At 35.3% G+C, this 23,979-nt stretch overlaps 2 protein-coding genes, 1 long non-coding RNA gene and 1 pseudogene across 7 annotated transcripts; 3 read left to right on the forward strand and 1 right to left on the reverse strand.

The window, feature by feature from the left end:
• The first annotated feature begins 86 nt into the window (after nucleotides 1-86).
• On the forward strand, nucleotides 87-2,492 carry LOC120158080. Of its 3 annotated transcripts, none has more exons than XR_005519193.1 (5): nucleotides 87-177; nucleotides 1,218-1,479; nucleotides 1,822-1,898; nucleotides 2,010-2,089; nucleotides 2,175-2,492. It is a non-coding gene; the product is annotated as an uncharacterized LOC120158080 (long non-coding RNA). The 3 variants fall into 3 exon arrangements; XR_005519192.1 differs by having other exon boundaries at nucleotides 1,829-1,898; XR_005519194.1 differs by lacking the exon at nucleotides 1,822-1,898.
• A 710-nt stretch (nucleotides 2,493-3,202) lies between these two features.
• Nucleotides 3,203-6,166, forward strand: LOC120158067 (annotated as a pseudogene).
• A 791-nt stretch (nucleotides 6,167-6,957) lies between these two features.
• Nucleotides 6,958-17,333, forward strand: LOC120158107 (BTB/POZ domain-containing protein FBL11). Of its 2 annotated transcripts, XM_039169037.1 has the most exons (19): nucleotides 6,962-7,237; nucleotides 7,351-7,401; nucleotides 7,612-7,732; nucleotides 8,154-8,295; nucleotides 8,425-8,474; nucleotides 9,488-9,576; nucleotides 9,660-9,765; nucleotides 10,166-10,202; nucleotides 10,302-10,453; nucleotides 10,950-11,505; nucleotides 11,897-12,178; nucleotides 12,784-12,929; nucleotides 13,316-13,663; nucleotides 14,199-14,439; nucleotides 14,653-14,708; nucleotides 15,343-15,423; nucleotides 16,485-16,529; nucleotides 16,629-16,697; nucleotides 16,933-17,333. In XM_039169037.1, exons 1-19 carry the CDS (start codon nucleotides 7,059-7,061, stop codon nucleotides 17,104-17,106), a joined length of 2,925 nt encoding a protein of 974 aa, XP_039024968.1. In that variant the 5' UTR covers nucleotides 6,962-7,058; the 3' UTR covers nucleotides 17,107-17,333. The 2 variants fall into 2 exon arrangements, 1 of the variants encoding a protein (XP_039024968.1); XR_005519200.1 differs by lacking the exons at nucleotides 16,485-16,529; nucleotides 16,629-16,697; nucleotides 16,933-17,333 and having other exon boundaries at nucleotides 6,958-7,237; nucleotides 14,199-14,277; nucleotides 14,388-14,439.
• Nucleotides 17,334-21,026: 3,693 nt separating this feature from the next.
• Nucleotides 21,027-23,436, reverse strand: LOC120158089 (histone deacetylase HDT1-like). Of its 2 annotated transcripts, none has more exons than XM_039169021.1 (8): nucleotides 23,384-23,436; nucleotides 22,731-22,807; nucleotides 22,426-22,651; nucleotides 22,152-22,339; nucleotides 21,694-21,789; nucleotides 21,498-21,588; nucleotides 21,274-21,409; nucleotides 21,027-21,194 (listed from the first exon to the last, which is right to left on the reverse strand). In XM_039169021.1, the coding sequence occupies exons 1-8, from the start codon at nucleotides 23,394-23,396 to the stop codon at nucleotides 21,131-21,133; spliced, it is 891 nt and encodes a 296-aa protein (XP_039024952.1). In that variant the 5' UTR covers nucleotides 23,397-23,436; the 3' UTR covers nucleotides 21,027-21,130. The 2 variants fall into 2 exon arrangements, with proteins under 2 accessions (XP_039024952.1, XP_039024951.1); XM_039169020.1 differs by having other exon boundaries at nucleotides 22,420-22,651.
• Between the last annotated feature and the right edge of the window lie 543 nt (nucleotides 23,437-23,979).

Raw genomic sequence — 23,979 nt, forward strand, 5'->3', positions numbered from 1 at the left:
TTTACCCTAAAAAAGTAGTGATCAAAACATGAATAAGTTCAAAGTTCAGTGAGCAAATGCGTAGTTTACCCCCTAATATCGCTCGTTCGTCGAGGCTTTCGTTTCTGTAGTGAAACCCTCCCAAAGAAAGGACAGCCGCTCTCCTCTTCTCTTCACAGTTGTAGTCACAACGAACCAGTAAGTACTGCTGATTTTACCGATTTCATTTTCATCGCTTTCTCACAGATGTTTTGCTTTGATTTTCCTGAATTTACTAAAAATGCTGGGTTCTTTGATTGATTGTGGGAATTTCGTCTCTTTTTTCTTGTTAGGTTATAATTTTTTATCAATTGTTAGAAAGAATATAGGTGTTGTTGATTTGCTTTCTGAATTTGGGAAAATCGTTAGTGTTTTTGGTTGTTCAATGATTTCATCTGATCTGAGTTATATTTCCCAGATCCGCACTAGATGAGCAACGATGACAGTTTTTTCTTATTTTTTGAACAACATAGATTGTTATGTCGAAAACTATTGGGAGTTTAGTATGCACCTTCAACAGAAAAGAAGCAGGGAATTAGTTTCCGGTAACTAGTTAGAAGCTAAATGAGAAGGCACAAATAACATTTTTTACCGCAAGCATTTGGAAGATTAGTGAGAATTATGTGGTGGATATAGAGGGATCGAGTTAACAGAACGATAAATAAGGCGACTCTCAATTGAACTTACTACTTCATGTTCAATTCACATTATTTTGTTATATACGTGTGTATATATAGATCTTGAAGGTAAATACATCACATTGATTAGCAAGGATAAAGGGTTGTACTTGCCTTATAGGATGTCTTTCTCTCAATGGGGGGAAACCCCCCCTTGAGAACTGTCTTGACCTTCCAGTAAACAATAGCTTATAACCGGTACAATACGAAAATCCTTGTGTCAATAATGATGTCATATGTTGGAAGTCGTTCTGGATTCTTACTAGTCCTAGTCAACTAAACAATCTCGCATCAACTTGCAAATGATTGAAATGTTATCATTCCCTATGAGATGCCTTTTCTCAAACTAAAAGAAAACCGTGAACAGTTTTTACCTACAAAGTGACGGGTAGTCCAGAAAATCCTTGCCTTAAAAAGTGCAGTCCAATCCTTGCTAACCAATTTTGGATGTTTTACCCTTTTATATATGTATGGTAAAGAACATAATGCTCTTTTTTTCTTTTCAATTTTGGTTGTTGCTAGGAAGTTGATTTGCTGGTATAAAAGGTTCCCGTCGCTCGTGCTGCTTCTTTGTGCCTTTTCTTTTAGCTTCTGATAAGTCTTCGGAATCTAATTCTCTGTTTCTTTTCTTGCTACCACTTGACATCGAGCTCGGCGGGTTTATCTAGTTATCATCGGGCAACAATGTTGGTCTGTTCACACCATATCGTGCTTCAAATGTTTCACTCTGCTTCCCTCCAAAACCCCCTTTTCCCCTCAAATTTCAAATTAATGGTTCATCCAGGTACACTAGATTCAGGCCTCCCTTTTGATCTACTATCGTTTACTACTACCTCATTCATTTCATTTTCAATTTCGATTGTATTTGTTTTTTAAGACATTGCTTTTAGATCTTTACCGTCAAGACAAATCTTTAACAATATTATTATTGCTTAAAAAAAATTAGAGTTTCACTTTACTTGAGCTTTCCAATGACCAATAATGAATAACCTATTAATGAGAAATAATTCAACAAGTTCTTGCCAATGTAGTTCAAAGTATCAGATTACCTTGTTGCAGATAGTACATTGCATATTCTACATAGATTATTGATCTTACTGTTACTTGAAAGTGTGTATAATTTAAGATTTTAGGTATCAAGAATCTTACTGATGGAACGAATAACTTGAATGCTTAAGCAGTACAACTTTCTTAGTCTAACCGGTTAGTCAACTTTCTTGCCATGTTTATATTCACATTTGTTAAGAGATTTTTGTGTTCTTTGTTCTTCTGTCTATTTGATCCACTAAAAGTTTTGCATCTCTCGCCACATAGCTCCCTTGAATGCTCTGCTTCTCATCGTTTCTGGTTGTTGTTGGGGATTTGATGATTCACAGAAGTAAAAGGTTTGCTAGGTCCGACTCTGTTTCTCTGTGCCTTTCATTTTAGCTTCCGATAGGTGATCAGAAGCTAATGTTCGGTTTCTTTTCATGCTTCCAGTCTCCATCAAGGTCTCAATCTGTCGAAGGACCCCATACAAAAATCCCAGTTGCTGGTAGGAGACAATTCTACTAAAATGTTGCCGAAAACAGTAATCGTTGCTCATATTGAAAATTTCTACTTTGAAGTTTATAAGCACTTGTACGATCATCAGAAGAAAATTCCATAAGAATCAACATGTATGTACCAAATGACAACACGAGGAATGCTTCATGGATTTGGTCTATTAACCCCATGATAATAACCTGAAACCGATTTGAGTGAGCTTAAGGCAGTGATACCACCGCCACCGAAGATCATCGTGTACTCGAAATGCCCTTTTCTGGAATATTTGTAAATTTCATTTTTTTTATCATATTTAATAATTATAGTCATTTCCATATCGACATCATAGTTTATCATAATTTTATAGAATTTTTGTATATTATGTTGTACAGTGTAACATCTGTCGGTAGGCGTCATGGGCATGACCCCCTCCATGACACTGCTTCATGTCTCGTTTGTTTTGACATAGCGTTGTTTTTGAAATAAAAATTCAAGGATTGACGTAGAATTTGTTAAGGAGTATGATTTTTTAAACATTTACCCAATCAAAATTTAACCTAGATGAAAAAAAATATTTAAAATCAACCTATATAAATCTAACTTCAAAATTTATAATAAATTTTGATTAATTCAAAAATTGACCGAATTAGGTCGACGGTTCAATTAATTATTTTAAAAAAAAAATCAATTCAGTTAATGGTTAAAGAAAAAATCTATCAATTTAATTTTAGCTAATTTAGTTCATTTATCAATCGAATTATCTGATTGAACATCTAAACCTAAAGTGTATCATCTTTTTGATCCAATAATCTAAAATATTTTTTAATCCCTATCATGTGCCAACTTTTAGAAATTTTTAGCTAGAAAAGATGATATATCTTAGGTACCTAAATGAAAAATATGATATCTTTTCATCTTTCTCTCTTTCTTTCTTAAGGTACAATTCCTGCATTTTCTCTTTGGTTTTGGGTTATATTTGATCCATGGAAGAGAACTGTAAGCATGTTTTAGCGTCTACTTTCTGGGTTTGTTTTGGTTTGAAGATAATGAGTGTTTTTCCTCTACTTTTTTCTTCTTCTTAAATTTCTTTTTGTGTTAAGCTGGAAATGGAGCAAAGTTTAGTTTGCAATTTCTATTTTTCTTCATTCATTCACACACACACACACACACTGATTCATGGAAAGTGTGAAAATAAAATTGATTTTTAGTTATTTTAATTAATCAGTATATGATCATAGTGGAATTTTAAAGTAAAGCATCATAAGATGCAGAAGAAGATGATAACAAGCTACTTAAGATTTAAGAAATTTATGATGCTAAAATAGAAACAAAACCAAATAGGATCAGAGATGGTAAAAAAACGGTATCTGACTAGTCCCGACCTGATCGGATAGGATTATTATTTTTAATAAATTCGAGTCTATCAATCTTAAAGGTCCAAAAGGTAGATACTAATCGGCTTTTTGAGTCTATCAATCTTAAAGGTCCAAAAGGTTTGAGTGTTTGGTACCAAGGAGGCGCAAGCTCATTAAAGAAGAATGCATTGAAGAAGCCGGTTACGGTGGAATACTTGGCTCGGGGTCATTGTCACTGAAATAGGCACTAAGGGATCTTTGTATTTCCAAGGCATCGGAAATGGCAGCTTTGAAAAGGCAAACAATGTCAATTAGTTCTCCTTGGGTCTCTGAAGCTGGAAGGATAAAAAATTTGTTCAAACCAGTCGTAGTTGAATCCGCCTGTGGATCCGGTCGTCCCGGAGGTGAAGGTAAGCGGGGTGTGGTTGAAATATCTTTGGTGCCTGAAGAAAGCAGTTCAACTTCTTCTCAAGCTCCCAAGGTAAAGCCATTGAGCCAAAGTGCTAATTCTTCTTTCGAACATTGAGTCAAACTGATATTTCTTCATTGAGAAAAGTTGGACCTATAGCACCAAAGGCTGAGCTTCATCGGAAAGAGAAGCATACTTCTGCATCTTCGACATCTTGTTCTAAAGCCGATAATAATATTCTAGAACCTGACAACACTGTGCCTGCTTCAACCAAGTTACCAAAACGAACATCAATGCCCAAGTCGGGATGAAAGGTCTGGCTGCATGCCGTTGCTTCTTCTAGCTCAATGAATGGCAGCAAGGTAAGCAGGATGAAGAGAAATTCACCACCGCGGGTGCCCAAAACGGTTGTCAAGAACAGGAATTTGGTGAAGGAGAAAATAAAGCCGGGTTCCTCTTCTGTCACTAGTGCTGCTAATACTCCCAACGGAGTTAACAGCAGGTTGGATTCCACTACGAGTCAATTAGTGTGTTAGAGATGTCAATGCTCTCTGAAAAGTTCAAGTAACGAGTCTAATCAAGATTTCATGAAGTCGCATGCATCCAGGATCGGTGCTGAAGCTAGCTTAGGTCTTGTGAATTCTGATGTGTGCAGACCATCCTTGGCCTAAAACAAATCTAACAGAACCTCCAGCTAGCTGCCGTTAAAATGCCTGAAATCTGGAGACAAGGGAGACTTCTCCCAAAGTCCGAGTAGCCTTGGTCTAGATGTCGGAATAGACCTCACATGTCGAAGGATGTAAGGTGGGAAGCCATCCGGCACGTTAAAATGCAGGATGGAGTCTTGGGGTTGAGACATTTCAATCTTCTAAAGAAGCTTGGTTGTGGGGATATCAGGACGGTACATCTTGCTGAGCTTATCGGTACAAACTGCTTGTTTGCGTTGAAGATCATGGACAACGAATATTTGGCAAGAAGGAAGTAAATGACGAGGGCCCAAAATGAGAGAGAAATATTAAGGATGCTTGATCATCCTTCTCTACCTACGTTGTTTACGCAATTCACATCGGATAACTTATCATGTTTGGTTATGGAGTACTGTCCGGGTGGGGACCTGCATGTCCTTCGGCAAAGGCAGCCTGGGAGATATTTCTCTGAGCCCGCGGCTAGGTAAGATGCTTAGATGATAAAATGTGAATTTGAATTCGTATTTCCTTCTAATAGTTTGAATTATCTTTGATCTTGCATGTTTCGCTCGCTCATTCAGTTTGAACATCTAAAGCACGATATGTCTGATTTCGCTATGATGTGTGTCGAATGAGAGTGTTTGATGCCCTGTTTTAGTGTTTTCATTCGACCTGAAATCGGTTTATATCCGAACTGGTTATATGTAGGTTTTATGTAGCTGAGGTCCTTGCTTTGCAGCAGTTGCACATTCTTGGAGTTATTTACCGTGATCTGAAACCAGAACACATTCTCGTTTGAGAAGATGGACACATAATGCTCATGGAATTTGACCTTTTGCTTAGATGCACGGTTAGTCCGACTCTTCTGAAATCTTCATCAATATTGGATCCTGCTAGGATATCTGGCCCGTGTGGAGGATCTAGCTGCGCTGAACCCTTCTGCATAGAACACTCATGTCAAATCCGATGCTTCAGTTCAAAGTTACTGCCTGCTACTGCAAAAACAAAGACGGCAAGACCAAACCTTGCTTCCCAAGTCAGATAGTTGCCACAGCTCGTGGCTGAGCCTACGAACTCATAAGTGTTTAGCTCCCGAGATCATTAAAGGAGAGGGTCATGGAGCTGCAGTTGAATGGTGGACAACCTACGGCGTCTTTCTTTATGAGTTTCTCTACGGAAAGACACCGTTTAAAGGCACAACGAACGATGAAACGCTCGCTAATGTCGTGCTGCAAAGCCTCAAGTTCCCGGACAGTCCTCTTCGAAGGCTGCTGGTAAAGGAACCCAAAAATCGTCTGGGATCGGAAGAAGGAGCTGCCAAGATCAAGCAACGCCCTTTCTTCGAAGGCTTGAATTGGGGTTTGATACGATGCGCTGTCCCACCAGAACTACCTGAGATATACGAATTTGGGGTTCCAGCCTTGTTGTCTCCGGAAACAAAGAGCAATGATTTGGAATGTAAACCTGCGAGAACACCTTGAATTTGAGTTATTTTGATACAAACAAGTTGTTTGGTATAAGATATTACCAGATTTTGTCATACCAGCCACTGAGATCTTTTTCTCCAGCAACAAGTTACTATATAAAACAGTAAATATTTTTTCATAGAGTTTTTTCACGGACCGATCTATATTTCTAACTCGTTCGGTTTGGTTCAATTAGTTCGACTTGAATGAATCGGACCAAGGGTAACATTTAGTAAGTCTTTTAATAATTCGTGATGACTTGAATTATTGATTATACCACAAAAAATGAATAATTGAACTTGATTATGTAGTTTGCATTCCCGTAGATATATGAGTTAGTCACGCGTATAATTAAATTTAATATTTGGAAATCATTTTTGTTTTGAATTAATCACTGATATCCGATCTATTGATCGACTAATCCAGATCAGATACTGCAGAGGCGAGAGCAATTCTCCCAACTCAGTTTGCTCCATTCGCAAACGCCAGGATTTGAACCCCTAACATTGCTTAAGGGATCTAGTGCCTCATCCCACTAGACCAATTGATTGTTGGTTGAAAATGATTTTTTTGATTTAATTTGATATGTTTAGAATTTTTTAATAAATTCAAATCAAGAAATCAATTTAAAATATCGATTTAAATCTTAAAATCAAATTTAAATATTTAATTAATAAAAAATTGAGTATCGAATTAAATCTTAAAACTAAATTGAGGTATCAAAATTATAAATTTACTAATAATATGCAAGAAAAGTGTATAAAACAAATATTAATATTTCCATGGGCCGGGAAATTTCTACAAAACGGTGCGTTTTAGGCAACGGATGAACGAACCATTTTCCTTCTCGTGTCTCCACCGAGCTTTTAGCTTGCGATATCATTACAGTTGAAGGCCAACTTGCTTTGCTTCCGTTACCTTTAATGGCGTCAAGCTCCGATGACAACGAGTTCGTTATTCTCATATGCTCCGATCCCTATAACCAGATCGAAGCTGATATCTCCGATGAAGAAATCGTTATCTCCACGACGGATTTCTCCACTTGGGATTTCCCTTCCATTCTCTCTCGCCGAACATTCAAAATCCAAGCTCATCGAAATAGGTAAATTGATTTTTTGATTTTTTGATTTTTTGATTTTTCAATTATTTCATTCATTTTTAGGCTTATTGAAGAATTTACTGTTCATTCCGATGCTTAACTTCAACTTCTTGTAGGCTTATTGAAGAATCTTCGTACTTCAGTGGTCTGCTCAGTGGAAGCTTCAGGTTTGTTAATTTTAGAAAGAAAATTTTAGTTATTAAGTTAGTAATAATTAATATAATTCTGGATTAATCCAATGAAATATGATTTGCTAAGTACTATTTAGCATTTTAGCTGGAAAAAAAAAGTTATTGAATGAGTAATGTAAGTAATGCTTAATGACCTTCACATTGTTAAATGCTACGAATTTTGAATTTCTGAAAAATTCGATGCAGTGAGTCGTGCTTGGACTGTATTTCAATCCAGTGGCAATTGGAAACGTTTTTGGAAGTTGTTAGATGCATCTTTGGCTTCCGTTTGGACATTACTTCTAATACATTCATTCCACTTTTCCAGGTAATCATTTTGGTTGCTTCAAACATTTCTGCTAGTTCTTTTTTTTATGCCTGAAATAAAGATTGGTTAGAAAGCAAATTAGCTGCTTATAGGTGGATGTTAAAATTTGCTACAATATTTTATTTGGATTGATAGCTGCCATTGTCTAAATTTACCACTCTCTTTTTTATTTGACTAAATTTTGCAACTAATTTTTTATCTTGATTGAACTTACCTTTCATCTCAAAAGTACAATGATAAATATTTATCAAATTAAATTATAGTGATAAATATCAATATGTAACCATAGTTGGTGGAGAAATTTCCCTTTAACCCAATAAAGAATAACCACGTGGCTGTAACTTTGGAGTATGAACTCACCCTATTTTATCACTTTCTAAAACCAAGTCGGTTGTATTTAAATTTCTGCACCACCTTCCAGGCTGCACTTTATTTCGGAGTGGAGATGCTTCTTATGCAGTTGAAATCTTGGTTTTCTGAGGTGTCCTTGTCCAAGGATTCTGGGATGTTTCAAATACAATTGGATGATCTGATCCATATATGGAATTTTGGCTTAGAACATGGTAAGGACATACTGTGTATTTCGAGATGATCAGAAATTAATAAAGATGCATATTTTTATAGTGATTTGTATTTACTTGATGTTATGCGGTGGCATCTGCACTAATAGAAATATTTTGAAAACGTTGCAGATAATGGTTTTGTTCAAGAAACATGTGCAAGCTACCTAGCAATAAATTTCGTACGTGCTAAATGTCCATTCAGCTTTTGAGAGTTCACCAGTAATGTCAGCTTGTAACCTTATTACAAGTTTCTGATTGAACAAATCTTCTATCAATGAGTCAAACCTCATTTGAAATTTTCATATATACATTCCATTATATACTTTTTAAGCTGTTTCTGAGTTGACCAATGCCGATTACCATGACAATTAGGTTGGGTTGGTGAGTAGTTGTCTCCTCTAGTAATTATCAGACTGGGATTAGTCATTCCTGCAGTTTTCTGAGGATCCAAATGACTAGAAAAAGAATAAATATTAAAAGTTCCACTCATTTCTTAACTTATCACCTGAGCACATATATGGAAAAAGGAAGGTTGCATTAGCCTATTAAGCTTAGCATTTGGGCAGCAAGGACATTGCAGTGGTGAGAGAGACATGTTTGCCAAGGATTAACTTAAACATGTGTGTTTAGATCAAGCTTTAGGACATTCCTATGATTGATTCTTCATTTGATAGTTGTGTCTCTTAGGGTTCTTATTATTTTTAACACAACTTGGTTCCTTTCTTTGGGTTATAACCTAGGTTCTCGTGCATATTGCAAGGTTGAAAGTGGCTGTCTTATCCTGATGAAGTCCTTTGTCATATCATTTTCAGGGAGAGGCTTGTATTGCATCAGCCTGGCTATTCATTTGAGTTTTGTGATGCATTTGTTTCAGACTGTTATAGAAGCTGATGAGCTATTGTTCTTGGTTATTCATATGATCTTTGTCTCTCTTGTAGACTTATTTATTATTTCTATTACTATTAGTTTAACTCAACTTGGCTCTCTCCTTTATGGTTATAAGTTATAACCTAGGTTCTGGTGCATATTGCAAGGTTGATAGTGACTGTCTCATCATGATGAAGTCCTCATTGTCATATCATTTTTCATGGAGAGGCTAGTACTGCATTAGCTTTCTGTGCATTGTGATTTTTGTGATGCATTTGTTTCAGACCATGATAGAATCTAATGCACTATTGTTAATTTCCTGCAGATGTGGGCCATGACTAGTGAAATTTTCAAAGATGTGCCTTACGAGTTTTTGCTACTTTGCATAAAGCATCCCCATTTGACAGTAGACAGGTTAGTAATCACCATTAAAATATTCTAATATTCACTTTTACAAAGTATTTTCTGAAGTTTGATGGTTTTGTGAACTTCCACAGTGAGAAGCACCTTTCTGATGCACTATTAATTTGGCTTGATTCTAATACAGAACGGTTGGAAAGATCAAGTAAGACAGGATGTGAATTTTTTGACATTTTAAAGCAGGTGATTTATATATTTTCCATTTCCATGTTAGTTCATCAGGGATGAATCCTAGAATTTTATGCTCGGGCCTGGGGTAACATAGTATCGGATTATATTTTTTTGGGGTGGGGGGTGTCGGAATTGGTTTTTTATCAATTTTTTGAATAAGACAATTATTAAAAACTCAGGAAGTTTGACTTTGGAGCCACTCCTGAAGTTCATCAAATTTCTGTGTTAGTAGATCCTGGTATTGCTGAGTGGATGGCTCTAAGAATTTGCTATTGAATATTCGAAAGTTTTAGTGGAATGCTTTATTTTAAGATGAATGAAGATTAATCTTGTTGTTTGAGTAAAATCTTGTATAATGTTTTATTTGATTATGCGATGTTCTGAAATTAGTCATTTTATTGATGTTGAGCAGATCCGCATTAGCCTTTTGCCATTATGGTTTTCTGCAGGTATGCCAGTTATGTTGTTGTTTTATTTATTGGATGATAGGATATTTTTATTTTTCATTAAATTAATTATGATGTTATTCAAATTATTGTATTTTGCAGGGAAAAGAAGTTCTAGCAGTTTTTCTGAGCTTGCAAATGAGAGTGTTGAATCAATTTTTAAACTAATGAAAGTTACACCAACAGGATCAATAAATGTTCTAGGAGATGGTGACTTGAGTCATCTGAGAATACGATTGACTGAATATTCCAAGGTATTTCCTTCACTATCTTTATAAATTCCTTGATTCTATCCCTTGCGTGAGATTTCCAAGAGGAATAATCCAATCATATTTTAGATTTCAATGGGGAGATATTGTGGTTTGTGAGAATTTACATCTTTGGCAATTTTATTTGTATGTAGTACCAAATTCTTGTTATACATGAATTTGCATGATTTCTGCAATTTCTACATCTTGAAGCATTTAGTAAATGACAACAAAATTCTTGCATGTTTTTTTTTCTTTGATTAGCATTATCAAAATATTTTATCAAAGTGAACATAAAATTTGCTAGCTTTTGGAGTTTCTGGAACTTTCGGAAATGGGATTATAGTCTATAATTCATTCTGCACGGTACGGGTTTCAAATACTAATAGCTCATGTGAGTAATTGTTCATGCTTAGCCATCATTGTTTACTTATCAATATTCACTCCTGCTTGTTGCATGGCTCCTTTATTTTGAAAGAGAGTTCCTTTTTACTTCATGCAGAGAGTGGACCTTTCTGGCTGTCCACAGATAACACCAATGATTCTGCTCTTGTCTTTTCTTCCAAATACCTGTAATTCATATTTGGTGTTGAGAAAAGCTATCAAAGAATTTGCAAGTAACCTTGAACAAGTTGATGGAACTAAATGTCAAATCACAAAGAGACTGCTGCCTACTTTGTCTTTTGAAGGTGTACAAGAGGTGGATATATCAGGTTGTCTGAAGCTACCTCTTGAAGATGCTATCGATTGCCTTTCCAATTCATTTCCTTTCTTAAGAAAGGTGAAAGCTGCTCATCTTTTGAACTTCAAGATGATGACTTTGTATAGGTTGATCCAGAAGTGTTCTCTGGTCTCTGAAGTTGATATAACTGTTGATATAAATCCACTTATTTCATCACAAGTGTCAGTTGTATCCTCTAGCTCAGCTGTAATCTCAATGGAACCAAACAGGATGTATTTTTTGAGTGATAAGTCTTCTATGACATCTCTTTATCATTTGGGACCCTCACTATCAAATATCACAAAGCTGACATTGGAGGGAAGAAATGATGTCTGTGGTGAGATGTTTTCTTCTTCTTGGTTGAAAATAGGTTTTCCCAACGAATTACAAAAAAAATGTTTTCATTACTCTGATCAATAGAAGTTCCGAAATGCTGAAGATTATTCTTGGCCAAAGGCACATAGCAAGTGTCATCAGGAATTTTTTATTTAATTTTGCTTGATGGAATGACAATTCGTACTTGCATCATATCAATTACAGTGACCATGGGTAAAATACATTGATGTCAGAATATATTCTGCATCTTTATGATTGATATTTTCTTTAACCATGAAATCGATGACTGGTGAATCTTATGTGTTGTGATATATGGTTTCTTCAATCACTTTGTACTTCTGCTATTTCCTCATGGCAGCGCTTTCTAATGTTTTTCTAAATGTTTGTTCCAGATTCGGATATCCAGTATATCTCAAAATTCTGCGTCTCCTTATGTTATTTGAATCTTAAGGGGTGCAGCTCGGTGACAGATGTCTGTATGGCAAATCTTATTAGCAGATGTACAAAGCTACACTCGCTTCTAGTTTGTCATACTTCTTTTGGAATGAATTCGATTCTAGCTCTTTGCAATGCTAGTCCTAGTTGTATTAATTCTCAGACTGCACAGTTTGGGAAAAGGCCTTTGTATTCGTTGGCATCTAATCTCCAATTACTGCACATGGGTGGCTGCAAGTGTAAGCACAATTTCCTTTCTAGATATATTATGTATGGCACTGCAGTACTAGTTATTGGCCCCGAGTCATCTGCTTGTGATTTCTTACATTTCCCTTTTGGACTTGAATTTTTCCACATAAACTGCTATCATCTCCTCTCATAGCGTCAAATCTACATTTTGATCCCCTCATCTACTTTTTACTTTGATATGAAGAATATCACTTGATGAAGTATGTCGTTGATTATGATTGAATTGATGTTATGAGTCATATGACTATGGGGATGCAATGTAATTAAATGGTTTAAGTAACTAATATCTAATAAAGCCATGTGTTGGCAACTTGAGTTGACAAATCAAAGTTTTCTGTCTGTCTAAATGTGAGGCTTTAACGTAGGCGTCATATTTTGATCAAACTTGCACACCTTTAGGGGGTCATTGATATTGGAGAAAGTTCATTTGAGGAAAGATCTGGTAACCTAGAATCCTGCTTTGGACGGTGCAAGGAAGTTATGCATTTTGTCCGAGGGCTACAATTCTCTGAGTTTCCTTCTTTTGTCTTTTCCATTAAAATAAGTTTTACTATTTGGATGCCTATGAATACATGACTTCTTGGTTCTTCCACAGGTGCCGATGAAACTTCTTTACTAGAGCTGTTGTCTCAAACACAAATGCTGAAGAGTCTTTGCTTGAGGGACATAAACCTTGTTGACAATGTTCTTTGTAATTTCTCGGGTTCTCTCTTGGAGATGCTTGATGTTTCGAATACAATGGTTAGCAAATTTACTGGCTCTTTGTTTATTTATTTAGTTATTGTACTATGGCTGGCATTGCATTTTAGAATGGAAGAATCATAAAATAATTAACAGAGTACCAAACTTGTTTTTTTGACACACTTTTCCATGTCCTGAAATTTTGTACCTGATACATAACGGTACTCTCCTTATGCTAATAGAATTTGCATTCATATTTAGGCCATATAAACCATTTTATGTCGACTTTTAAACTTCATTATGGAGTTTGTTGTGGGCTATTGGTTAACATGTAACAAGTGGTGTATCAGACACACATGAAATGTAATTTTGGACGATTTCCTGATAAGATAGATGCTGTAAATGAAAGATACAGTTGTCTTACTTCTCAAGTCTCAAAATTTCAGATTTCTGGTGCTGTGTTGAATTTTGTTGTCCAGACAAATCCTGGCCTAAAGTGCTTGAATGCAAGAGGCTGTAAAAATTTGTTTCGACCAGAAAATAAGAAAAAAGAGGCAAATTGTTCTTCCTTGTATTCATGTGAAGAACTTTTTATGGGGCTTGGTAAGACGTGCAGATTAGAAGGACTTTCCCTGGGATGGGGGCTTTCTTACTTTTCCCTACAAGACCTGAAACCTGCAATTTTGTCATTGAGGGCACTGACTGTGGGTTTGGGTGGAGCATTACCTGAAGATGCACTGAGATTACTGCCCACCACATGTCCTTTGCTGGAGTCATTAGTTCTTTATTTTCAGGTACATAATCCATCCATTAGCAAATTTTGTCATGTTATTGGGTGGCACATATTATATTCTCTTAGGGTTTTCTTTGAAATTGTTCTAAGCTTTCAATTTCTCAGTTGTCGTGTTAGCTGCTTTGAGAATTTAAACATGCAATAATTTTTCTCCTCCTGTGGAATTAATTGAGAGTATGCCATATAAGGAAAGCAGCGATTTCCTTGATATCCTAGGAATATGTTGACCGCAATATTATTATGTTTAAGTTGTTTTCTAAATGGCAGTTTTTTTCCACGTTAGATCATGTTGTTTCATTGTCTTTGCACGAGTAGTTAACATGTGATTTCTTAATTTGTGATATAATATCTGGAATCGAAGATTCATTCAACTTTGTGAAACTGGTTGAGGATTAAACTAGCCGTGTGCTGTTCAGAAAACATAAGCTGTTTTCGAGTGTACTTCATCTGCATCTATTTTAGTCTTTTCACGTAATTGTCGAAATATACTTCTATACAGTGTTTTGTTTATTATTTATCTTTCGAGTTCTTTGTAGGTAATATCTGATTGCATCATAATCAACATAATGACATCCTTGTGGCAATTGCGAACGTTGGCTTTATGCTACTGTCTTGGTGATATATCCATATCAAGCTTGAACTTGTCTATGCCAAATCTACGGATATTGAAACTTGAGAGAGTAACTCCTTGGATGACTAATAATGACTTGGTTCTTCTGACTCAGAACTGTGCAAACTTGGTTGAGTTTTCCTTATTAGGATCCAAACTTGATTCAGGTAAAGAGACTATTTTTAAAGGATACAGTTGGCGTGCTACTAATCTTTACATGGCGTGTATTGTCATTTTCTTCCTCTTTTATTATTTTATTAGCTAATTTTCAGTATCCATAAAATAATACGATGTTGATATGATTATTGATGGATCCCCTTTTCGATGCGATTGTAATCAGCAATATTATCCATTTTGTTTGTTTTGATTTGTTTCCACAGATGCTCAATGTATCATCTCAAGCGGATGGCCAGGATTGATTTCTCTCCATCTGGAGGTTTGTTATGATCTGTACCTTTAGAATTCGGATATTATTTTCTTTGTTCTTCTTCTGTTTTATTCGAGAGGATTCCATGAAGGTTTGATGAACTTAATACACTGTAAAATATGCTGTTCTATATTTACATTTCAGCTTTAAACAAGCTCAGCTGTAAGTACAGAGGTATAGAAAGATTTAATATATTAAGGACATTTTAGCCAAGCTATAATATCGAGATAATTTAGTTAACATATTGTTCGAGTTAAAATGGGATATGCTGAGTATGCATGACGATAACAGCAATGCTGCTCGAATTACTGGAATGTGTGGTCTAAATTTTTTGTCCTTTTTTTGTAGTTATTACTAAACCATGAAAAAAATCATTTAAATATGGTATGGAGCTGATGATTAATGCAGTTATGGCATATGGATTCTGGAGTAAAATATTTTCAAGCCATTATGAGTTATTCTGTCTAGTCTAGTGATAACTCATGGCTTCCTTTTTTAGTTCGAAGGATAGAAAACGATATTCGTCTGGCAGCCCCGATGCCAATTGAGGGCTTCCTTTCGTCCATTTATAAATGAATGAGCTAGTTAAATGCATTCCACTCCGACATTGCATTTTTTATAAACTGATCTGTTTGTCGCGTAGGACTGTGGAGAAGTGACCGCAAATGGTGTTTCATCGCTTCTCAACTGCATTGCTCTTGAAGATCTCTTGCTGCGCCATAATGTGAGTGTTTGCTCATTTACTAGTCCTACACGTGCCTTTTTCATAGGGCCATTGTTACGCCATGACAAAAATGGCGAAGTTCCTCAATCTAGTTACAATCAATTTGGATACCTGAAATAATTAGCTGTTAGTTAGCTTTCTCTATTGTCATTATTACTCAAACTAGGGTGTGAGCGTCAACTACGAATATGCATACCATATGTGTATGTTCAAATTTTTAAAGTTTTCCTTGTATTTGAAAGATCATATACATATAGCCATATATGGCATACGTCTAGGGATGGCAATAAAATCCTGTACCCGGCGGGTTTTGACCCAATCCCATAGGGTCAACTTTTTTTTTTTTTTAAAAAAAAAAGAAATTTGGGTTTCGGGTCGGGTCATTTTTTCTTAAGCTTAGCCGGGTCGGATTTAGGTTTAGGGAGAACCCGTCCTATTCAGGATAGTTATGAAAATACTAGAATTATGGTATTAAATTAAATTGAATAAATTCATATTTCATTCAATTATTTTTTAATTTTGACAAATCATGTGAAAATTTGAAAATTATATTAAACTGGGTGGGATTTCCAATTAAATTTTCGGATTGAGTTTGAGGGGAGTGAAATATTTTTAAGCTCGGGTTGAGTCAGAATTTGTTGTTACAGTGTCGGGTCGGCCAAAAACTCGCTCAGTTGACATCCCTATATACATAAGACAGAGGTGTGTCAAACATGGGTACTTCAAATAAGTGAACAGTCGGAGACATAAGTCTATGTCCTTTAATGTGTCATGACTAAAGGTATGGACCTTGATACAACTCCTCCCTTACGTGTATACTCGAGGAGGAAATCTTGATCTTCCATATCGTTGTCATGTGCTCCGGATTTCCATGTCGGGTATACACGAAGAGGACTTGTATCATACCTATACTGTTCTTGTATATGTTTACGGTATAACCCTATACTCTGTTAAAATTCCACACGTTCTTATCACCAAGCCATTGCTCTTGAGATGAGAATTCGAAGCTGAATACTGTTAATCGAACTTTTATGTATTTTAATGTCATCATATTGATTCAGGGCCGTGGTATACAAAGAAACTTCATCCTTGAAGCTGCTTCAAAGGTAATCTCTTTCTCAAATAAACATTGCTAGTCTGTGTTTCCCTTTATTCAACACGCAGTCGAGTTTAGTACCTGATACAGACTGGGTGCCTTACTACAGATGCCACTGCTTCGGCAAGTATCGCTGGACGTATGTGATGCAAAAGAAGGCGATTTCAACATTCCAGATGTAAGTTACAAAATTTACTTCCTCCTTGTTTGTTACGTGCAAAAATTTACGAAATCCGTAATGTCAGTTCTGCCAGCCTCTCTAGATGATATCTCCAATTCCTCTCGATGATCATTTACGAATTTAACCAATAGTTTATTATCAATGTTCCTTTTTATCGATAGTTTCGTAAAGTCAGTTCATTGCATGTTATTAGAGAAACGAACTGAAACTTCGCTTTTGGGTGTTATCGCAGGGTACTGACCGGTATTCTTTGAGAAGCGTAAAGATCGCTCGATGCAAGTCGACAAGATGCAATGTCGGCTCCCATTTTGCAGAGGCTCGTAGAAAACCGGTGCATAGGGAGACACTAGTGCTGGTATGGAACAGCAAAAATGTTGTTAGAACAGTCGTGAAGGAAAGGCTGTAGCCTTTGAACGGACTGGCTCGTCGGCGTCGGAACGATACAAATACAAAGGTTGAGTGGTTTCGGATTCAAATCGTATCGGTTGTGTCTATCGGATAGGAATCGTTTTCATATTCAACTATAGTATTTCTATCGAAGGAATAAATTGTGTTTTTGAACTGGACTCGAAAAGAATTTGGAATTCCATTATCATTAATGCAGATTTATACATAATAATTTAAATTTTTTTTTCTTAATCTGAAATATTAAAAAAAAGGTCAGAGCTCAATTATTAATGAAAATATATACATATTAATGTATTTTTATTTATTAATTTATTGTTTTTTAGTATTAATAAACTCTCGTTTATTAACAAATTATATAAAAAAGTAAAAATAAAATGCAAATATAATTTCTAGTAGATGTTAGTTCAAATATTCTAAATACGCGTGCTATGATTGTATTTTTTTCTTTCCTTTTTGTTGGCGATATTGAAAGGACAAATTCTAATTTTGGTACTTCTATCATACTCAAATTTGAAACTTCATTCAAATACCTAATATTGTGGCCACTTCAATTAAAACATTGATGAGTTCTTTTATTAATTATTTGAATTAATTAATGGTATTACAAAATTAGATGAACCATATTATATTGTATGGTCCAATTAAGGTACACGTTGTTGACCCCGTAACAATTTTGGTTAAATTAAAACATAAAGATTAAATCTTCAATTTGATTCTACAGAACCACAATCAAAATTTGACAAAATTGAAGTATAGTTAATGATATTATAAAGGAGAGGATCAAATTATGTCAATTTGAAGGAAAGAGATTAAACCTAAAATTGAAATATAGTAGGTCAGGAAAAGAAATTTGACCAAACTGTAAAAATTTGCAATGCAAGCTGTTGAGAGTGGGATTTGAAACCCACGCCCCTTCGGACTAGAACCTTAGATCAACTCGACCATCTCAAATTTTTTTTTATCAGAAATAAGCAATTTTGGTTTTTATTCTGAAAATCAAGAGAACATTGTAAAGACTATACCACAAAAGGATGGCCATTCAAATTTCAAAGGATATTTGTCTTGGCAATGTGTACCAATCCTCTTTTCAAACTACTACAAAATAAGATGACTTCTACTTATTCAATCTTATAAGATTAATTTTTAAAAGAATTAAATTTAAAGTAAACCAAAACAAATTTTGTGAAGAATAGAGTCGATGTCAAATTTAGAGTAAAACAATATCCAATTCAACTCAATCCGAGATTATTATTATAATTTATTTTTAGGTAAGTTGTAGATGCTCGATTTGTCTGGGGTGTTATTTGATTTTTATTTGGGTTTTTATATTTTAGAAATTATATTTATATTAGTTAGTTTTATTAATTAATATTGTTTAATTAAATAAATTGTTATGGTATGCTTATATGTTATATGTATTACTATATAGAGTATAAATAATTAATATTAAGTATATATGTATATTGATTGGGCTATGATAAAATACTAATTAAAATGTTTTTTTACAGGCCCACACAAGACAACGTTGATTCAATCCAAATAGAGATCCGATTTGGAGCAAACCCGGACCAATGGCAAACTCGAGTCCTATAAGCCAGTTGTTCCATTCTTGCTAAAACGGTTTTCAAAGGTACCTACAACAGGAAATGACAAAAAAATTCATCACGAAGCATATTGTAAAAAAGGGGTGGGAACGGTTTGGAAAACTGAAGGGAAGCAGTTTCTAAAAGAGAGGAATCATCACAAATTACGGAGGACGGAGCGAAGAAAAAAAAAGGAAAAAAGGAACCAGCCTAGAGACATCAACAATTACCCGAGAGAACCAGAAGAACCAAAAAAAAAAAAAGAAAAACAATGAAAAGAAAGGGGTTTTCCTCCCTTTATTTTTGGAAATCAATAAAAAGAAATGGAGAATTGTTCCATTTATGTTTTTTCCATACAAAAACGTTAACAGAATATAACCAGAGAAAAAAACGAGAGCAAATATAACAATCCAGGAGCAGAAAATTAAACGATCCAACACAGAAGCAAAACAAAGCAATACACGTTAACAGAGAAAACATTTTCGAAAGATTTTGTAGGTGGTTTTGCCGAAGTCGTCGTCGTTGGTATGGCGTAACCGGAGACGAGCATAGAAGCAGTCAAAGGTCGTAACATGGATCGATTTATAACCAAGGCGGATTCGGTCGGAAGATAAAAAGCTAGAGAAAAGAAAAAAGCCAAGTAAAAACTTACCTTTCCATTCCAAGAGGATGGTCGTCGTTCATCTGAGCCAAGGACCTTCAAAGTTCTGTTTTTTTTAATCCCTCAAGCATGTTTATTTCCTTATTCTGTAATTTTATATTTCTGTTTCTTAACTTTGTATATATTTGTTTCGGTCCTAAATGTTCATAGTGTTATAACAGTTATGGTACCACACCGTTTAATTATTTATATTTAACCATGATGTTTTGCTTTATTTCATGCTAGTGACCTTCAGCTTTTATTTTGTTCATTTTAGCCATTACATTGCTTTCCTGGGCTCGTACATGTGTGGTATATATATATATATATATATTAAGTTCCTTGATTGTCAAAATGCCATCATGCATTTATATTTTATATAGCAATATTTTTTTGCATGCCCAAATTATCATAATATACGCGCACATGTATATATATTGCTTTTAAGTATGCTTTAGTTTTACTCTAGTTTTGCTGTTTTTCTATTTGATAAATTAAGTACCCTCGTGTGTGTATAGATTTAGGTTTTGTATTACTTATTTATTTAATAAGTGTTAATCTTATGTGCATAACTCGACATATTACATAATTGGATTAAGGGTAATACACTTTTAATTTAAAATTGTTTTAAGTGGATTGTCATAACGCATTTGAGGTCCGCTTTTAATATTTTTAAAATAAAAGTGTATCTCATTAGTGACGCCTAAAAATTGATCCATCACTTTAAAATTTGGAAATGGAAGAAAAAGAAATGTTCGACTATTTAAATTTATCGAGAAAAAGTTGTTATAGCTTTTAAAATCTGGTCTCGATATTTGTAAATAAGCAAACATTATTTATCTTTCTAAAACGACTTGGTAATCTTAATTTAATTTATTTGAGTGCTTTTGAACATTATTAAATTCACATCTTTGTTTTATGAGATCAAAAATCAAATTAAGTTCGAATTTGTAAAATTCATTGTAAAAACATTAATTAATCGATTAGGTACCGTTTTAAGGCTTTGTAGGGTGCTAATCCTTCCCCGCACGTAACCGACTCCCGAACTCATATTTTAGTAACGCAAACCTTAATTTGTTGTTTTAATTAAAATTAGTTTTTATTTAAAATAACAAACATTTTTGGGTATCCAATCACACCAAATCAAAAATTGGTGACGACTCTTTGAACCGTATTTTTTCAATCGTAAAGGAAATCTAAAATTTTTCAAAACGAAATGTTTTTTAAATTGCATTTGTTTTTAAATTAAAAATCAATTGAAAGAGTTAAATAAAAATTAATGTGATTTTTAAAATCTCACTTTCTCATTTTTAAAGAAAAAAAATCGTTTCGACATAAATAATATAGTGTTCTTTTATATATATATTCAATTATCTCTCTATCTTGTCGAATATAAAAAAAGTTAATTGTACCATTTTGATTACCAAGACAAGTGGAACATCCTCGAGCATCGGGCATGTCAGGATCAACCTAAGCTTTCAATTTTTAGATCGGGATTGGGGCGACCAAATAATCAACTAGCCCCGCCCTATGCCCATCCCTGATATCTACCAAGTGTTGCATATAGTGGCAGGACACATTGCACTCCCAAAGAGAAAACTTAGATTCGAATTTTAGAAATAATATTATTGCATAATTCGTTAAATAAAAACGAAGGATACCAAAAAATACACGATCAATTAATGCCTTAAACACAAGTATAACGATGGGAAATAATATAAACATGACATTAATCATGTTCACTAGTTCATCCAGAAATGGCAATATGTAAACAAAGATATTGTTAGACCGACTTATTTTTACACTGCAGATCCATGCTTTGCCTTGGAATGCGATAGTAAAGCATTTTCAGAGCCAAATGACCTGGACAAGTTTTGATGGCAATGAATTTTAATCCATGCGAAAATAAATGTAATCGGTTTAAGTATTTGATAAGACTGACCTGCCACAAGACTTGCAAAGAAATGATGAACCACCTGAACTTGAACTCTCTTTCGCCTGACCAGTGGTGGCCGATGCTTTTCCTGCTTGTTTCGAAGGGTGAGGGTTTGCGGTATGTCCGCCCACTTTCTTGCCATCTGTATCAAAGATTTTGCAATTATGAATCCCTCATTAGTCATTTAGTAATCAACATCTCAAGAAGAGCACATAGAAGAGAAAATGTACCTGTCTTTTGGGGAGTGATCAGCTTTGCCTTTTTCCCGGGAGCAGGGGTCTTCATAGCCGACTCTGCAGACATCTTCTTTCTTGGTCCGGCCTAAGGAAAACCAATCACCAGTGGCGGTGATCAGAATGACAAGTAAAAACTCAACCGAAACACCTCAAAGTCCTGAATGGACAAGCTTAAAGCATATGTTTTTACCTTTTCAGCCTCAGGTGTCTCTTGATCTTCATCTGAACTTTCTTCTTCACTATCATCATCACTTTCATTCTCACCATTTACTAACAGGCCAGGTTCCTAAAACAATGAGTCAAAATCAACAATAACTAGACATAGTATTACGTCACAAATTGGATTATGAAACAACAATAAAAACAGCTTTATCAAAACAACAGCCCCAACCAAGATCAAGATAGAAACAGAACATTTAATTCAGCAAATTTTTGGATGAAAAAGAAACAGTAACTTGATATAAAGACAATATATAATAAAGGAAAATATCGAAGATTTACTAGGTTCGCAACAAGGATAGTCGTGTCTGTAATGTACCATCAATCATTAACAGTTTAACACCTTATTTCAACTATTCAGAATTATGATTTGCCCAAAAACGGGAAGAACTTATCAGCTGGCTATGATTCTAATTGCTGGACATCTACCTGATCATCACTGGACACTTCATCCTCAGTAGAAGTATTATCTTCATCCTCATCGTCACTACTATCCTCCTCTTTGTTTGGTTCCGCAATCTTAACCTGCTTTGACGTTGTAGGAGGATCAGATGCTATAGCATGAGGCGTTACGGGATTAATTGTGGGTTCAGGGAACTCATCTTCGGACTCAGAATCTGTGAAGTAAAAAATGAAACATGGTTTACAGATTTAAACATTATTAAAAAATATATAAAACACTATCAGAATGACTTACCACAACCTTGAGTTGAATCAACATAATACCCGGTGAAATATATACCACCGTTCTTCCAGGTATGGGACAGCTCAAATTTGCCATGCAACACCAAATCCAATTGCATCTGGGGGAATTTCTCTTGGGAAAGTGTTCCAATTACAAACTTCTTATTATTGAATTTAAGATAGATGCAAACATCTTCATTTCCTTTTTCTTTCTTCTTATCACCGGTCACCTCACCAAGGGCAACCTGTGAGTTATACAGCAGCAAAATTAATAGATATCTTATTACAGGCAACAAAGTATGGAAACCAGAGTTCCCTGATAACCTGTGAAATATGCAAGATCCTACTGCCACCATCCTCCAATTCCACCTCAAAGATCTGTCCACTTTTAACCTCAGCACCTACATATATATTGCCAAATTGCAGAGGACAACGGGCGTTCATAATTCATTAGAACCAAAAACGTTGAAGGATGAAATGATAAGTGAATAAACCAACATGAAATTGCAAATATGCAAACATTAAAAATGAAATCAACATGCAATCATCATTAAGAAGCAAAAGTTTCAATCAAGAGACTATGATGGAACATAATACCAAGAGCACTAGCAGAGAGAACATATTCTAAAGTTTTATGCAATAAACAAGAGGACTCCTAACTTAGGGGAAGCAATTCAGGAAGTAATTTTATATATTAAAAAAATAATAATTCTACGCCGCACTCTAATGTGCATAATCAAAGATAAACACTATCAAATTGAAAGCAAAATAACTTGAAAAAGAAAAAGCCTGAAAGATCAAATCGTTTCTGGAAAACAGTATCTGAACATATAATAAGCATTTCAAAGAAACCGAAATAATCGATGAACAAATACAAATAAACATTGATTTCTGCTGATTCCGTAACTGAAAGAAAGATTAAAAGAAAAGATAATTAATTGAAACAAACAATGGCAGCGAGATAGAGAGAAATTTACCCCAAAACTCCATTTGCAGTCTGAGAGAAGAAATCCATCAGTCAACGACGCAAAGAGTGTGATTTAGTATTGTCCGTCTACTTTTTGAAGACTTGAGGAGCGGGCTAAGGCTGTGATCTGGTATTGCCGGGAGTAGAGTAAAAGGATTCTGATGTGGGCTTCTTTTATGGGTAATCAAATAGTTCTAGCTTTTCTGAAAGAACTTGACGGCCCAAATATCTTGGATCTCGTATGAAATCCAGCACCTGGTCGGTCCACCGCCTCTAGACTCTCCGCAAGGCGTCGAGGCGACTCGTCACGAACAACTTCCAGGTGCACAGTCGTCTCATCAGCCAATGCAGGCCGTACTGGAAAGTTTTGAGGGAGCCTTCATGGCCCAAATCTCCTTTCATGGCTTCGTAGATCTTTCGGCCAGCTAGCACCACCTCGTGGTTCTTGAACATCTCGTGAGCTACCTCATTGGACGCAAAGACCGTGGTGCCCAACCATAGGGTCAGATGGGTCCATTCCAACGAGCCACCTTGGCAACGACCATGACCCTGGTGGAAGTCGGTCTATTCTTCTAACCATCGATGGCACCACTCCATCCTCATGGG

This window comes from Hibiscus syriacus, unplaced genomic scaffold, assembly GCF_006381635.1.
Source record: "Hibiscus syriacus cultivar Baekdansim isolate YM2019G1 unplaced genomic scaffold, ASM638163v2 tig00111303_pilon, whole genome shotgun sequence".
NCBI lineage: Eukaryota > Viridiplantae > Streptophyta > Magnoliopsida > Malvales > Malvaceae > Hibiscus > Hibiscus syriacus.

Excerpts from the sequence above, each read along its gene's own strand:
- LOC120158107 (XM_039169037.1), top strand. The coding sequence starts at position 7,059 with ATGGCGTCAAGCTCCGATGACAACGAGTTCGTTATTCTCATATGCTCC. Across the intron at positions 10,454-10,949 it reads GATTGACTGAATATTCCAAG|AGAGTGGACCTTTCTGGCTG; the intron begins GTATTTCCTTCA and ends TACTTCATGCAG. Across the intron at positions 16,530-16,628 it reads TCCTTGAAGCTGCTTCAAAG|ATGCCACTGCTTCGGCAAGT; the intron begins GTAATCTCTTTC and ends GCCTTACTACAG.
- LOC120158089 (XM_039169020.1), bottom strand. Across the intron at positions 21,410-21,497 it reads GATCACTCCCCAAAAGACAG|ATGGCAAGAAAGTGGGCGGA; the intron begins GTACATTTTCTC and ends TCTTTGATACAG. Across the intron at positions 21,195-21,273 it reads CTTTGCAAGTCTTGTGGCAG|GTCATTTGGCTCTGAAAATG; the intron begins GTCAGTCTTATC and ends AAACTTGTCCAG.